The following is a 19,811-nucleotide window of genomic DNA, read 5'->3' as shown; positions in this document are numbered from 1 at the left end:
TGGGCTGGAAGCCACTTACCTGTGGAGATGCAGGAGGGCTGTGAGCACAGGGTTATCATAGCAGTGACTGTGGGAAAGGGGAAGCAGGATGTGAATTTCTGGTGTGATGGGAAGCTTGACACTGGAAAAGCAGCACTGAAAAGTGCAAGTGCAATCCTGCAGTCACATTCCACTGTGAAAGTGTGTACTGGAAACTCAAGATTTAAATGCAAAAGTGCCTTCCTCACTTCCTGCTTAACATTTGTAATTCTCTTGAATTACAGGTCCAAGTTGCTCTCAGGTGTTGTCCAAAGATGGGATATCCTTGTCCCTAAACATGGAGAAGTGGATGTAAATGCTTGTGGTTTCTCTCTTGACCACCATCTGGAGCAGGAGCTGTTCTGCTCAGAAGTGAACAATTTCCCCAAGGACAGCACAGTCTCTGCAGTCTGGGGGGTGTGGAAGGCTTGGCCATGGCAAGAGGGAAGAAAAAAGTGGCAGATCCTGGAAAGATGTCCTTGGGAAAGAGTGGAGGAAAAGAAATGATCCCCTTCAGGCTTTGAGTGAGTCAGGGGAGAGTGTGGCCCTGTCCCCACAGAGGAAGGTGTCCCCAGTTTGGGTCCTCAGCTCCTGGTGTCTGCCCCAAGCTCCCAGAGGGGTCAGATTTTCATTCTGTGCTTGGACTTGTTCTCATCCTGGGGATTTTAAGCATGACCTTCCTCCTCTTAGGGCATCTTTCCCACGGCAGCTCCAGGGCTGGTGGGCAGGGAGGGGATGGAGCTCAGGGGTTGGCAGCTCGATGTCCACCAAGGCTGCATTTTCCAGAGAGCAGCAGATTCCTGCTAACCTGACCTGCAAAGGCAGGGAGCTGTTAAATGAGGTTGCTGACCCTGGGTATTGTACAACAACACTTTTTGTTCCCCTCTTAACCCCTTCAGTTTGCTGAAGGGTGAGGAGGGCCAGCTTTGGCAGGTGGGTGTTAGTTGTGTTCCTCAGGGAGAGGAAGAAGGAGGAGAGGATGTAACTCACTTAGAGCTGCTGCAAGATACTGCCCAAATTGTTTAAGATTATCAGTTTGGGAATTAATTAAAATATGGCCTTAAAATGTTGGGTTTCTCTCTTCCTGTCTAGGGCAAGCAATGGGAAGGCATTCAGGGTTTTTTTAACTGTAAGTATCAACACAAAAAGAGCAGTCACTGCCTGTGAGCTGGGGAGCTGCAGGGTTACTCATTAGCACAGTTTTTAGGGGGGAATTAATTAGCATTCATGGGAATCTGGAAGGAGTCTTAGGCCTGATCTTGGCTGCCCCAGGGCAGGTCAGAGGATGGGCAGTGCTGGGGACAGGAGGGGACTGAGGGCAGCAAGGACTGAAGTGCTGAGAGGATGTGGTGTGGAAGAGACTGGAACTCAGGGATGGAAGTCAGATGGAGGCAGGATGGAACAGAAGGGGGAAGTGTGTGTTGGCAGCCTGGGAGGGTGGGAAGGAGAATGGAGATGAGGATTGTGTGGCCTGGGAAGTTGTGGGTGTTTGCTGGATGGCAAACACAGGGCAGCTCCTCCAGACCACAGGTTTGTCAAAGGCAAACTTTGTGAGTCCCCTTTGCTTTCTGGGCCCCAGGGGAAAAATGCAGTGGCAAGTGTGACTGTCCTGACACTGGTGGCACTTCCCAGGACATCTGGGGATCTCTTCCATAGGGCAGGAGGCTGAGGGATGCCCATGGGGACACCACACACCTGGGTGTGAGTGATCCATCTCTGGGGTTTCCTCTCATTGATCACCTTGCTCTCAAAAATGGCTCCAGACATTCCTCTTTGGCTAAAAATGGGGTCCTGTGAAATGCTGTAGTGGCTGAGGCTCTCTGGGTGTACCTGGTCCCTCCAGATCAGCGACAAAGCCAGGGCGTGGCTCTCAGAACGAGGTGGCCAAAGCACAGTGCTCAGTGCTCAGGTGTCACCTGTCACTTGGTGTGGCCACTCCACAGGGAGGGGCCTCGGGAGGAAACCCCCCTGGCATGGCATGTTCTCTCATTTCCTTTCTCTAATTTTCTAAGAAATTACAGAAATCTGTCTGTAAACATTAATCCTCAGCTAAGTCACTTTGGATAAGTTATTTTCTGTGTTTGACATCTGGATAAGGAGTGAGGTGTGTTTTCTGCTGAGTTCTCTGGGAGCCCCAAGCACAATGGGACTGAGACCCTATTGTACTGTGTACCCTGTTGTACCAAGTGTTCTACAAAAGGATCAAGGACAGTCCTACTCCAGGTAGCTGAAACTCCCAGTCCTATATTTAGCTGCCTCTCAGGAGTGCTTTGAGCGTTAATTATGTTTTTAAAGCACTTAGTGCCTATCATCAGCAGCTCTCTATAGAAACACGGAGTTAAACAGCCACAGATCTGGGGCCTCTTCAGAACTGTTCCCAACAATGAGCAGGGTAACCAGGCACAGATGTGCATGGATGGTGCAGAGTGAGCTCCAGGCTCACTCCTTGAGGCAAAGCGGTTCAGCTCCTGCTTTCCTTGAGCACTCGAGTGGTTTCAGTGAGCTGGGCCTGGTAGCAGAGTCCTTGAATGCACACAGAGCTCTTCCTCCCCCACACAGAGACTGAGTCACACTGGGACAACCCCAGGTTTTTGTCCAGGTGTCTGTTGTGCTCCTGTGCTCACTCCAACACTGCATCCATTACATAAAGCACCCTGGATCCATGGCTGCTGTGTTTGTCAGGAGAATGCAGCTGTGTGCAGGAATAAAGGCATTGCAGTGGAGAATATTTCTCTCTGATGACCAAATTAGCTCCTTTATTTCTGGCTTTGGCTGTGTCACCCCTACGGCCCATTGGCAGAGCACAAACAGATGGAAGGAGTTTGAAGAGCACAAGCACTCTCTGGGGTGCCCTGTGTGTCTGAGAGCATTGAGAGCACACCCCAAAACCTGCAGTAAATGGGCTTGGGCACTGAGGGAGGACAGTGTCTGAGCACAGAAGTTAAATGCACCGAGCAAACCCTTGCCAAATGGACTTTCTTGACCTTAAAAAGTAATTGGTGATTTCACAGTTCAGTAAAATGCAGTTAGTTGGGATGTGGCTTGTGATACTTGCTAAGGATGCACTTGTAAATCCGGAGTTTCCCTCCCTGCAGCCATGTTCACATCATAATGACATCCTTTTTTTGGGAAAGCAAATTCTGGGCAATGTCATCCCTTCTCTAATCTCTAATTGGTCTTTACAGATTGAGCACATTCAAGGTAGCCCAGGGAGGGATTATTTGGATCAAAGGGCCCCTTTGGAGAACCCTGGAAGTGTTCTGAGGGCCCCTGTGCAGTGTGGGCTGCTCAGGGTACAATCCCACAGACCCTTTTTGGGGTCCACAGGTGCCAGCCTGTCCCAGTGACCTGGAGCTCTGCTTGAAACTTGGGTCACAAACACCACCCAGGAGTTCCTCCCTTCCCCAGACTTGAGGAGGGGCAAGCAGGGAGGCCTCTGTGAGGTTTTATAGCCTGGGAGGTGTTCTGGTGACCATCTGCAGTTTGTGCCTCCCCCAGGGCTCTGTGAGGAGGTGCCCAGTGCACAGGACTCACACAATTGTGTCACCTCCCACAAACCCACAAAACTCAGCCCCAAACCTGAGCAGCCACTTTTGTATTGATGATATATCTGCACTCACACTGTGGTATTTCTTCATTTCTTATCTTGCCAAATGGCAGCAATTTTTTCCCTTTCCAACAGGCCAATCTATACAGAGAGGAAATGTTTTCAGAAGGAAACAGGAGCATGCACTAGAGGAAACCACAAACACTGACAGCTTGCTATAGAGACACGGTCTGCAAATAACAGATTCCTTGTGAAAATAAAAATGCTAAATATTATTTATAACCTTTGAATGGGGTGCAAAAACTGTTTGCTTGTGTTTTTGTGGGTTCTGTTCTTTTCCTGCTTCCATACTTGTTCCTGTGGTTCTGCTCCTCTCCCTGGGGTAGTCCCATCACACTGCAGGTGCTGCTCCAGGCACAGCTTCTCTGGGACAAGATGGATCTAAGAAATCCTTGTTCTCCCACCTTTGGCTGGGTGGTTTTGGGCTGGCACTGAAGTTTGACATCTCTGTGCCCAAGCAGCAGCTCTGCCTGGAAGCAAACATGTTGTGATGGAGGTGGGAATGGACTGTGTTACCCAAAGAAATGAAATTTTGCACTGGAGGATGAAAGAAGCAATGAAAGTTCAGCAAAAGGTTTGCCTGAGCCTGGAGTGCTGATGGGTATCACAACCTGGGGATGAGCAGTTTGGCCTCAGAAATCACTGCCTGAGCACAAATGTGAGGGCTGATGTTCTGCTGCTGAGGGTGGAAGAGTTTGGGAATTCCTTAAAATGCTTTACTGAAGACATTTCCAGACTCTTCCATCCTCTGCAGCAAAATGGCTTGGGTTGAAAAGGACACGTGAAGATCATCTTGTTCCAATGGTCACTCACAGCCCCATCCAGCCTGCCCCTCAAGACTCCCAGTAATGGGAAATCTGTGATTTTCCTGGGCAAGGAGCTGCTCCTGCCACGCTCCCTGAGCAGCCTGGCACGTAGGAGGGTGTCCTGCCAGAGCAATGTCCTGGCAGCTCAGACAGGAGAGCAAGATAAGTTCTCTCTTGCTTGAATTGCAGCCTGCCTCCTAAAAATAAAGCTGCAGGTAATTGCTTAATTCATCACCCAAATGGGCCCTTGGCTGAGCAGTGTAAATATGCAAGGTTGCTTTTGCCCTTGGCCTTGCTCCCTGGAGCTCCTGTGTCCCAAACTGTCCCACAGGCACCGAGCCAGGCAAGTCTTTAGGAACATTTTGGGGGTTTCAGCAAAGTCCCCCAAGTGCAGAGCTTGCAGTTGGGTGTGTGGAGAATCAATACCCCATTAGCTGCATGGAGCAGGGACCTTGTCTGTCTTTGGAACAGTGACAGGCCCTGCATTGATCTGTGAGTTACTGGAACAGTGTCAGACCTGGAATGTCAGGTCCTGCTGTGGGTTATGCTGTATGGCCGCGGTAGCTGCTAACACAGACTCCTCTTGGACACTCCATCAGGCTTCAGCTCGCTGTGTGTTCCCTCCCAGCAGATGGATGGCTGGGCAGAGCTCTCAGAGTGGCTCTTTCCCCAGGCTGCTGTCAGGCTGAGGAGAGCTCGTCCATCCTCCTCTCACAGAGCAGCAGCAGCAGAGCCCAGAGCCCCTCTGCTCCTGCAGCCCCAGCAGGGCACTCCAGGCTCGTGGCTGGGCTGGAGCAGCTCCCCTGGCAGGGGCCTGGTGTCTGAGGAGCTGGGTTTGAACAGCCAGGTGTGTGCTAAGGAAAGGCAGGAGCCTCCCTTGAAATGGAGAATGTAAACCCCCTCCCTCTGAATTGTTATAAATTTGAGATTAAGGGGCTCTCAGGCAAAGTTATGGGAGTAGGAATAACAGTTCTTTATTAGGGAAAATTAAAAATACAAATACAATAGTGCAAACAAAATAAAATTAAAAAAAAAAAAAACAACAAAAAAAAACACCCCAACAAAACAACAACCCATTGCCAGTCAGAGCAGTCCCTGTCCCCTGTGTGTCAGGGGGTGGCACAGCCCCATCCCATGGGGGCTCAGCCCTCCTGCAGTGCCAGCTGTGGTTCTGCTGGAGCAGGGATCCTGCACAAGGGGGGAGTTTTCCTCTGCAGCTCCAGGGCTGCTGCAGATGGGCCTGGGCTCCCTCTGGCCATGCAGGGCAGCAGAAGCTGCTCCTCTGGCAATGCACTGGGCAAAGGCTGCTGTGCTGTGCCAGGCTCCCATTGGATCCAGGTAGGAATGCTTGGCTCCTGCCCTGGGCGCAGCATCTCCCCATGGGATGCTGGAATTGGATCAGCCCTGCAGGGACACTCAGTGGCCATGGACAGCAGAGATCTCCTGCAGGGAGGATTGGCTGGGGGAGAGATCAAGAAAACTGCCCCAAGAACAGCAGAGAACTGCCCCAGCTCTGACACATGGGGACAGAACACACACACATCTCACAGCCTAAGACAGGAGGGGGAGATGGCCCAACAGGCCTGGAGGGAGGAGCCTGTGAGCATTTTGTCTGCAGAGTGATGGTGGTGGGGATGAAGGTCCTGGAATGAGTCTGAGCCCAGCTGCTGATGGCAGTGCCTCACCCAGGGGGGTTTCAGCCATGCAGATCTGGTTGTGGAGCCTTGGATGAAGCTGCTGTCCTGCTCTGCTCTGCTGGGCATCTGCTCTCTCCCTGCTTGGGTCTCCTCACTGGTACCTGGCTGTGCTGGGCAGGCCCTGGCAAAGGGTGCCCAGAGCAGCTGGGGCTGCCCCTGCATCCCTGGCAGTGCCCAAGGCCAGGCTGGGCATTGGGAGCAGCCTGGGACAGTGGGAGGTGTCCCTGCCATGGCAGGGGTGGGGATTAGATGAACTTTGAAGTCCCTTCCAACCTAAACCAGGATGCTGGGTACTCTCCACAGAGTCCCCTCCCCTCTCTGAGGGTCTCCTGTGCTTTCTCACTGCTCCCTGGGCATGCTGGTGCTTTCTGGAGATCTGTGCCACTGGAACAGATCAGGCAGCAGCTGCTGAGAAGGCTGCTCTGGACGGTTCTGAGCAGCTCATGCAAATACCTTGCTGTGTGTTGGTGGGGAAATGTTTGTGCCTGGATCCCAGGAATACTGAATCATTGAAAGCAGCCCTTAGGCAGGGCTTACCGCCAGTTCTCTGGAGTTCTCTGACATCTCAAGTGATGTAACTTGGGTCAGCTCTCTCACTAAATTTTCTTAGTGATGGTTTTGATCCTGATTTTCCTTTTTGTGGCACACTGTGATCTACTCCTTTTTGCCTCTTTGTCCTCCCTTTTCTCCAGTATTTCCAGAATGTGACAGTCTCCTGTGTTAGTCAGAGTATAAATCTGTGTTTGTGTCATAACATTCAGGTGAGATTGCTGCAACAAACTCTTTCCTTTACCTTTTCTGCAAATCTCCTTCATCCCTTCCTGCTCCTGGATCCCAGGCTGTTATCCAGAATTCCCAGGCAGCTGCTGGAGCTGTGGCTGTGAACAGACAGGATGGCAGTGGGGTGTAACTGGACGTTTTGGGACAAACCTGTGACAGCTTTAGGGACTGGCTCCTCGAGTGGAGTTTCCCCTTTGAGAGGGGCAGTGCAGCAGCAGAACAGCTCCTGGGGAAGGGGGGCTGCACCCCCAGGGAAGGGCATTCCTCTCACTGCTAAATTGCCAGGAATGCTTCACATGTGTCCAGGTTTTCCCCGGGATAGGAATCCCCTTCAGGCTTGTCTTCTGTGTCTAACAAAGTCTCTGTTCCTGAGACTGCTGTGGCAGCAGTGCCTGCTCTCCCTGCTCAGCTGCAGAGAGCTTTCTTTAGCCCAGGATTCCTGCTCTGCACCAGCTCTGCTGCCAAGTTCTGCCTTTCTCAACAAGTTATTTTATCAATGTGAGCAGTGGTAAATGCCACTATTTTTGGACTTTCAGAGAGGACAGGGTGATGTCCAAGCTCTTTCACCAGTCCCAGGTGTTGGAAACAAATAAATCTTTCCTCAGATGTAAACAGCCTTGGCCTGGGGAAGGATTTCTGTTGGTTTGTGCCAGGGGCAAATCTTGATTGGGGAATTATCATTTGGAAGCAGAACCTGGCAGTGTAATAGGCCAAACAGGCTTTGACATTGTCCTGATAACTGTGTTGTCCTTGCTCTGGGTGCTGATCCTCCCTCTGGCTCTGAAAGTAATTTCCCTCTGTTTCCATTTCTATATTGATAAGAAAACTTCATTTTTGGATCCCTGTGTGTATGCACCTGTAAATGCAGATTTGTGTTTAAACATTTCAAACAAGACCTGAGCAGTGACTGCTCCCTTCTCCATCCCTACCAAGGAGTGCAAGGTGGGCAGGAACCTGGACATTGTCTGACTGTTCCCATAATGATGTAAGCACAGCTAGGCTTAAAACATTTTTCTACAGCTCATCATCTAATCTAAGCCAAAATCAGAGAATCCCAGAGTGGCTGTGTTGGAAGGGACCTTAAAGCTCATCTCATCCCCCACTGCCATGGCCAGGGACACCTTCCACCAGACCAGGGTGCTCCAGGCCCCATCCAGCCTGGCATTAAAAAGGTTATATTATTAAATATATTTTAAAATGAGCTGTGCCCATCCTGGTTTTGGTCCTTGCCTGGCTGGGCTGCAAGAAAATGTGTTCAATTCCCTTGCCCCTACCTGTCACAATTGTTTAAGTGAAATCTTAATGCTCTGTTGGACAAATTCATTTCAGGCAGAATTATTCACATAATTTTTCATAGGCAGGAGCTTTTTCAGAGATGCAATATGTTGGAGTGCAGGTGAAATATGCTCTATTTTCAGTTTGTATCTGCTAAAATCCCTGCTTGCCAAGCCTGGGCCCATTCATCTGCTGCTTTTTCTGAGTTCCCATTTGTCATTCAGCGTGAAGGCAGAGGGTGGGAGTTTTTGTGACCCCCCATTTCTGAAAGTCACCATGCTCATGGTAATCTCTGCAGTAAACCAACTGCATTTGCATGGTGAAGGACACCAGGCAGCTCTGAGCATTCCTGCACTGGGGGAGATGTCCTGATATGCTAAAATCCAGCTCCTGGAAAAGGACTGTCCAGTGGAAGGGGAAGCACTGACCCTTTAGCTGCAGCATCTCATCTGGGGGATAAATTTTGATAGGTGGTCAGCCCTGGGAAAAATAAATGTAGCATGTACAGTGAACAGAATTGTATAGGGTTCAGGGGAATACTGGTTTTTCACTGGGCTCTAGTATTCAAGTTCATTTTTAAACTTTATATATCTATTTTTTTCCCAGGAGAGAGTGAACTCTCATTTTCTGATCCCTTTACAGCTACTTTTAGTTTCCCCTGCAGGAGAATGAGGATGCTGTGGGAAGGCAGTGACAGCAAAGGAAGCTGACCTGTATTCCCTGCACAGCTGTGTTTGTATTCCCTGCACAGTTCCCACAGCCCTGTGGCAGCTCAGGGTTCCACAGGTGTAACCTACAGCCAGAGGAATGGGAGTTATCTACCCTAAGAACAACAGGTCTGAGCAAATCTGGCTAAAATTGTGTAAAAACTGCTGCAAGGAGAGAAAATCCCATGCCCCAGGTTCCACCAGGGCTGCAAAGGAAATTGGTGCCTGTTCTTCTGCCAATGCCCCTGATTGTTAATGAGCCCTCCCTTAACAGTCTGTGTTTAGTAGGACAGCAGTAAGGCTTCAGCAGTCCCCACAATTTCCAGCATTCCCTGGGCCACTCTGCCCCTTGCAGCAGCTCTGGCTCCTCACACACTGCCCTGAGAGCCTCTCTGGGTGTCCCCTCTCTCTGAGTCCCCTGCAGGTCACACATGGCCAATGCCTTTGGCCATTTACCTCCTTGGTCTGGCTTTTCCCCAGGTCAGAGATTCCCTGTGGGCCTTCAGCTCTCTGGTTGATGTAGGCCAGGAACAAACATCACTGTGAGAGCTCTTGGGACTGAAAAATCCACTGTGCTTCACTGAGTCAGAGCTGTGCTTTGCAGAGATATCTATTTAATGTTGCTTTATGGTTCCTGTGTTTTCCAGTACCATTTCAGTGTTACTTGTTCCTTCTGGGGAAGGGGGGCTCCAAGTTCCTCTTCCCTGCTGGAATGTGGCTTCCATCCTGAGCTCTGTGTGTTCTGTACCTCATGCTGCATGAGATACAGATGTGGAAAGATGCAGCTAAAAGTGCTGCTTTTCCAGAAATCTTTCCTGTATTAGAATCACAGAATAGTTTAGGTTGGAAGGGACTTTGATGTCATCTCATCATCCCACCCCTGCCATGGCAGGGACACCTCCCACTGTCCCAGGCTGCTCCCAATGTCCAGCCTGGCCTTGGGCACTGCCAGGGATGCAGGGGCAGCCCCAGCTGCTCTGGGCACCCTGTGCCAGGGCCTGCCCACCCTCCCAGGGAACAATTCCTCATTCCCAATATCCCATCCAGCCCTGCCCTCTCTCCATTTGAAGCCATTCCCTGTGTCTTGTCCCTCCATCCCTGGAGAGGGACTCACCCCAGTCCCTCTCCAGCCCCCTGGGACCCCTTCAGGCCCTGCAAGGTTGATGTTGTTTTCCCTCAGCACCCATTTCTCAGAAATATCTTTTAATTTCAGGGCTCTTCCTTCTTCCCCAGCCCCCCATCACAAGTTTCCTCAGCTGAGGGTTGTATGGGAGGGTTAATGTTTTCCTTCATCCAGGCTGACATGGAGCAAAAAGCTTTCCCCCCCCCCTCCAGCTCCTGGGGAGCCTTTGGAAATGAAGGCTGCAAATCACATTAGATTGTATTTCACTAAAGGTTTTCTCTGTCCTAGAAAACTCCTGCCTCCTCCTGAAATACACTCAGCTTAAGAAGAGACTAATATATTTACTCTAGCTGTGCTCAGTCTAGGAATAATTTTGCTGTAGAGATTAAATTTTTATATCATCTTGAAGAAAACCAACTCCTGCCAGTCCCCAGGGATCTCCAGTCTGGCTGTTCCAGCAGGAGGGGCTCAGATCTTGGCAGCTCCACGTGGTGTCTTGCTTTTTCTTTTCCCTTCTATTCCTGCAGTGCAATAGCAATATATTCCATTTGTTCCAAAGTTCAGAATTTTTAGGAGGTTCTGAAAAAAAAAATTTCCTGTTTTAGCTTTGGGTGAGTGTGGCTTTGGGATGAGTGAAGCTTGTGGCTGCTCAGAGCTCTGATCTGCAACAACACCTCATCTCCATGCAGCCCATTCCCACCTTCTGAGCTTGCAGAATTCCCTAGGGGCTGAATCCACTCCAAAGTTGAAGATTTTTGTGGGGATTAGTGCTGTTTATCACTACAGGTAGGCTGGAGCAGGCATCAGGAGAGACTTTCTGGCAGAGGTTCAGCACTTCTGCTTTGTGCCTGCCCAGAAGGATAAAGGATTTGCTCTGTGACTTGGGAACAGTCCTGACTCTTTGCTTTCAACCTTTTCTTTGGGAAAATGAGCTGATGGCACCATGCTCCTTCCCTTTTTTGCTCATGCTGTCTCTGTGTGTCACTTCTGGCTATTCCAGGCCAATTCCAAGCAGGTTTCATGGAATCCCAGAATATCCTGAGCAGCCACATGGGCTGGGCTCAGGGTAATTCCTGAAGTCACAGCAAAGGCACCCCAAGTTCACAGAAAGGTACCCAAAAATGTGGTGAAGAAAAGCCAATGAATGGATTGACTGGATGAGGATGTGCTGTCACCATTTCTGTTCAGTTCTGCCCCTCCTGAGGGGCAGAATTGAACAGAAACGAACAGAAATTGAACAGAATTGAACAGAAATTTCCAAACCTTCTCAGCCAGCTGGAAACAAATTCCTTCCTCTTCTGTTTGGACATGAATTGTCTTCCTTAACAAATGTTCTTGATTCTTCTTGGAGTGCCACACAGCAGAGTGACATTCCTGAACCCTCCCAACAGCCTGGGCTGGAGAGGAAATGCTGAACCAGCCCAGGGACAGCCAGGGGATCCTGCCTGGCACACCCCACCTGGCAACGTTCATCTCCATGAGTCTCCTTGCAGGTGCTGTCCTGCAGGGCAGGATGGAGGGCTCATGGTGTGCCCTGCCCAACACAAATGGATCCATCTGATTGATTGCTTTGGTTACATGATGTTGGTTTAGCAGCATTTACCAAGTTCAAGCAGTAGAAAGACAGAATGTGCAGAAATGAGCTGAGAGAAATGAATGAGTGCTGGGATCTGTCCCCCAGGCTGGCGTGACCTCAGGGGTTGGTGGTGTTCTGAGCACTGGGGGAGGTTCCTCACCTTGAATTCCAGCTCCTTCACTGAGGTGCTGTGCCTGGGAGCACAATTCCCTCACCTGAGCCAGAGGTGGAGACTGGCTGGGATCCTGTGGGATGGATTGGCCTTGGGGGGATCATCCTTCCCTGCTGGTTACAGTGTGGAGCCCTGGGACAAGCACTGCCTTGGTGTCTGAGTTCAGGGTGTGTTATCAGCTGTTGGTAATAACCTGAGCTTGTGATTTTAAAGCCTGCTTCTAACAGCCAGGTGCTGGGATGTCCATGGCTCCCAAATCCCACTGAGTGTCTGTCACAGACATCTTCTATGAAAAATCCTTTCCTTAGGATTTTTCCTCCTGAGAAGCTGAGAGGCCTCAGGAACAAAATGTAACCAATGGTTATCTGCTGCTGTGGAATGCAACAGGTGCATCTGGGATTGGGCTCATGTGGTTGTTTCTAATTAATGGCCAATCACAGCTGGCTTGGACTCTCTGTCTGAGCCACAAACCTTTGTTATTCTTTATTATTCTATTCTTAGCCAACCTTCTGATGAAATCCTTTCTTCTATTCTTTTAGTATAGTTTTAATATAATATATATCATAAAATAATAAATCAGCCTTGTGAAACATGGAGTCAGATCCTCATCTCTTCCCTCATCCTCAGACCCCTGTGAACACTGGCACAAGTGTTCTCCATCCATGGAGCCTCTGCCCCCCTCAGAAAGTCCCCATGTCCCTCCTCACAGGTGTGGCTTCAAAACACAGAAAGCAAAAGCACTGGGGCAGGGAGAAACGTGTTCAGATGAATCAAGAAAAGCAAAATTAAGCTTTAAAAGCAAACTGGGAGATGCTGAGTGTTCCCAGAGTGGAACTACTTGGGGTTGGGAAGTTCATGGAGTGATCTGCTGCGCTTCTGCAGGCCACAAAGTGCCACGCATCCCAGCCTTCCTGGATGATCCCCGGGCTCCTGCTCAGCCTGGAGCTGGGAAAGGCAGCCTGGATGTGTGAGCACAGCCCGGGGCTCCTGGCACCTGATTGTTGTTATTGTCCTCAGATAAAATCCAGTCCAGCCCAGTGTGGTCAGAGGGGCTCTGATACAGGAGGGAAGGATGTTGAGATCTTCCTTGTCAGAAGGAATACAAATAATAACAGCAACAACAACGATGATTATTATTATAATAATATCAGTAATAATAATCATAATTCTTCAAACTGTTCTTCCAACTATGATTTACATTCCCAGCTCATTTCTTCCCGTCTCTCAATGCTACTTTTTGAGGAAAAAAATACTTAAATCTGTGGGCAGGCAGGAATGTTTTGTCCAGGACAATGGAAGGCGGTGGTAGGTTTGGGAGCTGGACAAACCTTAAGGTTGTTGTCCCTTCAAAAGCTTCAGAGGTGACAAAATCTGTCCTGTTCTCAGTCAGGGCTCTGCCATTGAAACCCTGGTGTCTTTCAGTATAAAAAACGAAACCAAAATCTATCATTACTATTTTTGTGTTTCTGACAAAAAGAGAGTGAATCTCTGCTAATGAAAAATATTAAAATTCCAGGTGTTCTGTCTAATAAATAATAACATGAGCATGGACTTGGCTTCCCACAGCCACCACCAAATCATCCATGGAGCTCTTTATGTGCAGCTCATTTTGAACTTTGCCTATTTCCTTCAGCTATGCAGATATAAATAAATAATTCCCCTTGATAAGGGTCTGGGAACACTGTACTTTAAAAGATAAGAAAGGTTGGAGGGGAAATTGTTTTTAAATCCCTACCATTTGTATGCTGTTCACTGTTCACACTGAGCAAAAATTCATTCAGCTGGCACTTAACCAAGCCTGTTTTATTCCTGCTCTGTGTTCAACCTATCCTTCTCCTGGGGACATCTAACCTTCCATGTAATTACCTCTCTGAGAGTGGGAAGGAGGCCTGAATAACCTCCCCACCAACTCAATAAGTGCACAGATCCTGGGACAGGTCATCAGCTGCACGCCAGGGGCAGGGCCGGCAGGAGCAGTGTGCCTGAGCCGTGAGGAACTGCAACACTTGAGCCATTTTTATTCCAGCATTGGGCCAAAGGAGGAGGACATGGAATGTCTGCAGAAAAACAACCCAAAACAGCCAGGAACCCAAAACAGCCAGGATTTTTAGAGTATTTTTTTTCTTTAGGAGTTGGAAATAACAGCGATGGGTTTTACCAGGGATGGGTTTTACCAAAAATGGGTTTTACCAGGGATTCATTTTACCAGGGATGGGTTTTACCAATGATGGGTTTTACCAGGGATAGGTTTTACCAGGGATGGGTTTTACCAATGATGAGATTTACCAGGGATTCATTTTACCAGGGATGGGTTTTACCAAAAATGGGTTTTACCAGGGATAGGATTTATCAAAAATGGGTTTTACCAGAGGTGGGTTTTACCAAAAATGGGTTTTACCAGGGGTGGGTTTTACCAATGCTGAGTTTCACCAGGGATGAGTTTTACCAATGATGGGTTTTACCAATGATGAGATTTACCAGTGATGGGTTTTACCAGGGATGGGTTTTACCAAAAATGGGTTTTACCAGGGATAGGATTTATCAAAAATGGGTTTTACCAGGGCACCCAATGAAGGTTTTACCAATATGAGTTTTATCAATGATGGGTTTTACTAATGATGGGTTTTACCAGAGATGGGTTTTTACCAATGATGAGATTTACCAATGATGGGTTTTACTAATGATGATTTTTACCAATTATAGGTTTTATCAATATTACCAATAATGGATTTCACCAGGGATGGGTTTTACCAAGGATGGGTTTTAGCAGGGATGGGTTTTACCAATGATGGCTTTAGCAGTGATGGGTTTTACCAGGGATGGGTTTTACCAGGGATGGGTTTTACCAGAGATGCTGTTTTTGTTTTCCCCCCAGGTCTCTCCAAGTCCCTTGGTCTCATTGAGGGCTATGGTGGCCGTGGCAAGGGTGGCCTCCCAGCCACCCTGTCCCCCGAGGAGGAGGAGAAAGCCAAGGGACCCCATGAGAAGTATGGCTACAACTCCTACCTCAGTGAGAAGATCTCCCTGGACCGTTCCATCCCGGATTATCGCCCCACCAAGTGAGTGCCAGGGGCTCCAGCAGGGAATGTTTGTGTTCAGGTGTCACCCCAGAGCCAGGAGTGCTGGGGCTTTCCCAGTCGGGTTTGGTGCTGCTGGCATTTCCCTCATTGTTCCCAGGGCCCTGTGATGAGAAAGGGGGTGGCTGGGCTGGAATGAGCTCGTGGAGTCACAGAACCACTGATGTTGGAAAACCCTCAAAGGTTGTTGAGTCCAACCATTCCCCAGCACTGCCAAGGCCACCACTGACCTGTGTCCTCAAGTGCCACACCAACAGAGCTGTTAAACCACTACAGGGATGGGCATGCACTGCCCTGGGCAGCTGTGCCAGGGCCTGACCACCCTTTTTGTCAGGAAATAATTCCTAACATCCAACCTAAACCTCCCCTGGCACAACTCAAGGCTTGTCCTGTCAGTTGGTACCTGGGAGAAGAAACTGATCCCCACCTGCCCCAGCCTTGTTCCAGGTAGTTGCAGGGAGTGAGAGAGTTCACCAAGATGATTTATCAGAGATAAAAGTGAATTTCATCCCAGTCTGTCTATGTTTTCCTAAAGCAGTCCATGGTTTTGGGTGGAAGTGATGCCATCAGAAGCTCAGCTCTGCTTTCATTGAACTTTTGGTGTTTAATACCCTGTAAAAGTGTGCAGAGGTTCTCCCTCCCTCCTTGTCAGCTCCTTCATGACCCTGCAGGATCTCCAGGGCCCTTGGGCTGCCCTCAGGCTCCTCCCAGCACAGGGATCCTCCAAGGACACTCTGGGATTTCCCACTGGAGATTGGGCATTTAAAGGGAGTTTCTACAGGCAATATCCTTCCTCTCCTTTTTTGATTGAGCTTTTAAGGTTCTGGTGATGTTTAACTGCTGAGCAGCACAGGAGAACAGCCTTTAGAAGAGGTGACACATCATTTTGTTAAGAGGATGAGGAAAGACATGCTGCAAGTTTATCTTTGTGAAGGTTCATTTTAGATATGGCTGCCAGAGTGTTCCTCAAAATAGGAAAGTGTCAGTTTGTCCTGGCCTGGAGTGAAATCCTTGATAAAAAAATGAGCTGAGAGAGGTTTGGATTGTGAAAGATCCGTGTCCAATGCCTGTGTCATTGGGGCAGTGACAAAGATGTTGCCTGGCATCTGCAGAGCATTGAAAACCGTGCAGCCAGGGATGCAGCTCTGTGGGTCAGGAGGTGGCAGATTGTCAAGGCTGGGGCAGCTCTTATTCCCCCTGTCCCCAGAGCTCCAGATTGTCCAGGCTGGGGCAGCTCTTGTTCTTTTATCTCTCTGTCCCCAGAGCTCCAGATTGTCCAGGCTGGGGGAGCAGGGGCAGCTCCTGTTCCCCCTGTCCCCAGAGCTCAGATTGTCCAGGGCAGCAGGGGCAGCTCTTGTTCCTTCACCTCTCTGGGTGCTGCCTGAATTCCAAGCAGCCCCTTGGAGCATCCAGGGCTGTCAAGCACTGACAACAGAAACCCTTGGATGAGTTTCCAAAGGAATGGAGCCCAGGCTGCATTGTGCTGCTGCAGCTCCTCAGCCAGGCTGAATTGCAGGTACAAATTGCACCTTTGCCTCTGTGATATGCAAATCCCAGCACAATGCTGGATCCTTGGAGCGAGACCTTCCCCAGCACTTACCTGAGGCTGAGCTGCTGATTTCCATTTCCCATCCCCAGCTCTGACTTCCAGCAGAGCCAGCCTTACTTGGCGAGAATTAATTTGAGAAGTAATGTTTCGCTTCAGATTTGGGGGGAAGAAAAGGATTAATTCTGACATTTTCAGCCTTGCATTGTATTTTTCCTCAGTTCCACTATCCATCATTCCATGGGAGAGGGGGGGAGAGGACAGGGCACAGCATTAAAAATGCTTCAGTTGGGAGCTGGGCTGAGATTTGGGAGGGAATTCGTGCAGCTGCACAACTCAGTGCCTTTTATCTGTGCAAGAACTTCAGGAGTGCATTTTGTTTACTGGTTTTCTTTTTGTTTTGGGGATCAATTGGCTTGATATTGTAAGAGAACAGTTGGTCTGTGTGTAATAGGCTGGAGTTTGCTGGAGAATATGGAAAGTTTCACCTCTTCCTACCTCTGGCTTCAAGGTTCCCTTGCTATTTAGTGCATAAAGTTTTATGGCTGATTTTATGAAGGGTTGAACACAAACCATTTAAGTCAAGTATCCTGGTTTCTGATTAAAATAGATTCAAGTCAAGGGAAATTAGCCTAAATGGCTTAGAAATTGCAGCATTAGTGGGGAAAAACTGTTGAAAACCCTCCAGCTGATAAGCATTACAAAGCATGTAGTAGTTTCAAATATAATAGTGAAGCTGTGTGGTTCAGCTAAAGGCTGCAGAGTGTCTGGAATGCCAATGGACTGGCACTGGTCCTGGCACAGGCTGGCACTCCCCAGCCTTTCCTCTCAGTTTTGCCTGGTTTTAAGGGAAGATTCATGTGGTCAAGTGTCACTGCCCTGAGTGCTGAGCAAAGCTGCATCAGAGCTCTGAGGCCTTTTCCTGCTCCTTTCTTGTGCCTGAGGCCAAAGGGAGGTGGAGCAAGGAGAGTTATGGGGAAGTTTGGCACATTTTGGGTATATTTTTGTGTCTCCAGGCTCCCTGCACCCCGTGGTCAGCACCACTGAGGGTTCAGGGACTCAGCTATCCCTGCTCCATGGGATTTCAGGAGCTGTTGCTGAGGAGGAGCCAGTCCAGCTCACAGCTCAGGGCCTCTCAGTCCTGCCCAGAGGCAGAGAAGGGAGGGAGTTTCCCAGGGAGAAAGGTCCCAGAGGTGTGAGGATGATGTTCAGGAGAAGGTGAGGTCTTTCCCAGCACCAGGAGCTGCACCAGGTATTCTGCAGGCAGAATACCTTGTTTGCCCTCATCTGGGGAATTGTGGTGTCACTTTCTGGTAGTTTGGATTATCATCTTTGCTTTACTTGAGCTATTTCCTTCCCCTTTCCTTTTCTCCTTTCCCTTTCCCTTATCCCTTCCCTTTTCCCCTTCCTCTTTCTCCTCTCCCTTTCCTCCTTCCCTTTTCCTTTTTTCCCTCTCCCCTTTCCTATTCCACTTCCCTTATCCCTTCCCTTTTCTCCTTCTTCCCCTTCTCCATCCCCCCTCCTTCTTTCCCCTTTCCTTTTTTTTCTTACCCTTCCCTCATCCTCTTTCCCCTTTCCTTTTCCCATTTCCCCTCTCCTCTCTCCCCTTTCCTGTTCCCTTTTCCCTTCTCCTCTTTCCCCTTTCCTTTTCCTATTTCCCCTCTCCTCTTTCCCCTTTCCTGTTCCCATTTCCCCTCTCCTCTTTCCCCTTTCCTTTTCCCTTTTCCCTTCTCCTCTTTCCCCTTTCCTGTTCCCTTTTCCCCTCTCCTCTTTCCCCTTTCCTGTTCCCATTTCCCCTCTCCTCTCTCCCATTCCCTGTTCCCTTTTCCCTTCTCCTCTTTCCCATTCCCTGTTCCCTTTTCCCTTCTCCTCTTTCCCCTTTCCTGTTCCCTTTTCCCTTCTCCTCTTTCCCATTCCCTGTTCCCTTTTCCCTTCTCCTCTTTCCCATTCCCTGTTCCCTTTTCCCTTCTCCTCTTTCCCCTTTCCTGTTCCCTTTTCCCTTCTCCTCTTTCCCCTTTCCTTTTCCCTTTTCCCTTCTCCTCTTTCCCCTTTCCTTTTCCCATTTCCCCTCTCCTCTTTCCCCTTTCCTGTTCCCTTTTCCCCTCTCCTCTTTCCCCTTTCCTTTTCCCTTTTCCCTTCTCCTCTTTCCCCTTTCCTTTTCCCATTTCCCCTCTCCTCTCTCCCATTTCCTGTTCCCCTTTTCTGCTTTCCCCTTTCCCCATTGCTGCTGGGGCTGCTCCCCTGGGCTGGGAGGTGGAAACTCTTCCCTGCTGTTCCCCACTGAGGGATTTGGGATTGTCCTGGGCTGATTCCCAGAGCAGAGGTGCCAGAGGTCTGGGATGAGCTGTGTGGAGCTGGTTCCAAGCAGGAGCTGTGCCTGCCCCACCTGGACCCTACCCTGAGCAGGAAAGGCTGTGCTGGCTGTGCACGAGATTTCCCAGTGAACCAAGTGACAGATTCCAGCTGGGATGGCTGGGAAAACTCTTCCTTGGGCTGAAATAGGCAGGACTGGTGTTTTGGGGTGAGTTATTCCAGAACCTGCTGCCAGGCAGTGCCATAGTGAGAAGGGCACTGGGAACACATGCCTAATCACGCTTGATTGGGTTTTTTGGCTTTAAGGTGAGATTCCTGCATGTTCTGGAAAACAATCTCAACTTCCAGATTGGAAGTACCCAAGGTGCTGCCTACAGCCTGCAGGATTTCTACACAAATCTTCACAAAAATGAGCTGGAGAGATTTTCTCAATTTTCTGCAAAATCCTCTGAAGGACAAGGCTGCTATGTGAGTTTTATTGTTTATCCATTCCCAGCACTCACTACCTGCCTGGGGAGGATGGGGCTTTGGGAGATGTGTTGTTTTCTATATTGAAAGTGAAGCATATTTACATGGGATGCCAGGGCCTGCAAACATTCCCTGCTTGGATACAACATTTTATGCACCTCTCTTGTATCCTGTGATGCAGGATTTAATGGGAACCTCTCCTATGTGTAGGCAGAAAATAAAATTGCTTTGTTAGATCAGCCTGCCTGTCCATCTTATCCAGTATCTAATCTCTGATAGTGGAATTACCAGATGCTTCAGGTTGAAGAAATCATATTAAGGGAAACTATGAAATAATCTTCCCATCTGGTACATTCTGCCTCCCCCATTCTCTCCTTTCAATCCTTTCCAACATAAATGTGGAGTTCTCATTATCTCTTTAAAAGTCTGTTCTTTTCTGGAATCCTGCTAAGCTCTGATTCAGTGGTATTTTATGGCATTATAGGATTAAGGGGTAGATTTAAGAGAAATAATACCCACAATTGTTAGGACTATTGGATCACTGGGTGCAGATGACACATTCCTGCTGCTGCAAATCTCCTGACAGCTGTTCTCTGAGGGGAGCCCCGAGGTATTAAAGTGAAGAGCAACGATGGTGTAAGAGATA

General features: G+C 49.1%; 1 protein-coding gene across 1 annotated transcript in view; it reads left to right on the top strand.

Annotated features, from left to right (window-relative positions):
• Window positions 1-19,811, top strand: part of GALNT17 (polypeptide N-acetylgalactosaminyltransferase 17) — a 252,120-nt gene that overhangs the window by 44,119 nt on the left and 188,190 nt on the right. Inside the window, exon 2 of the mRNA XM_066563263.1 lies at window positions 14,637-14,820. Within this exon, the coding sequence (XP_066419360.1) occupies window positions 14,637-14,820 (184 nt within the window). The remainder of the gene's footprint in view (window positions 1-14,636; window positions 14,821-19,811) is intronic.

This window comes from Molothrus aeneus, chromosome 20 (assembly GCF_037042795.1).
Source record: "Molothrus aeneus isolate 106 chromosome 20, BPBGC_Maene_1.0, whole genome shotgun sequence".
In the NCBI taxonomy this organism is placed as follows: Eukaryota; Metazoa; Chordata; class Aves; order Passeriformes; family Icteridae; genus Molothrus; species Molothrus aeneus.
The sequence above is the reverse complement of the archived record's forward strand: the minus strand, read 5'-3'. Positions and strand labels throughout refer to the sequence as shown.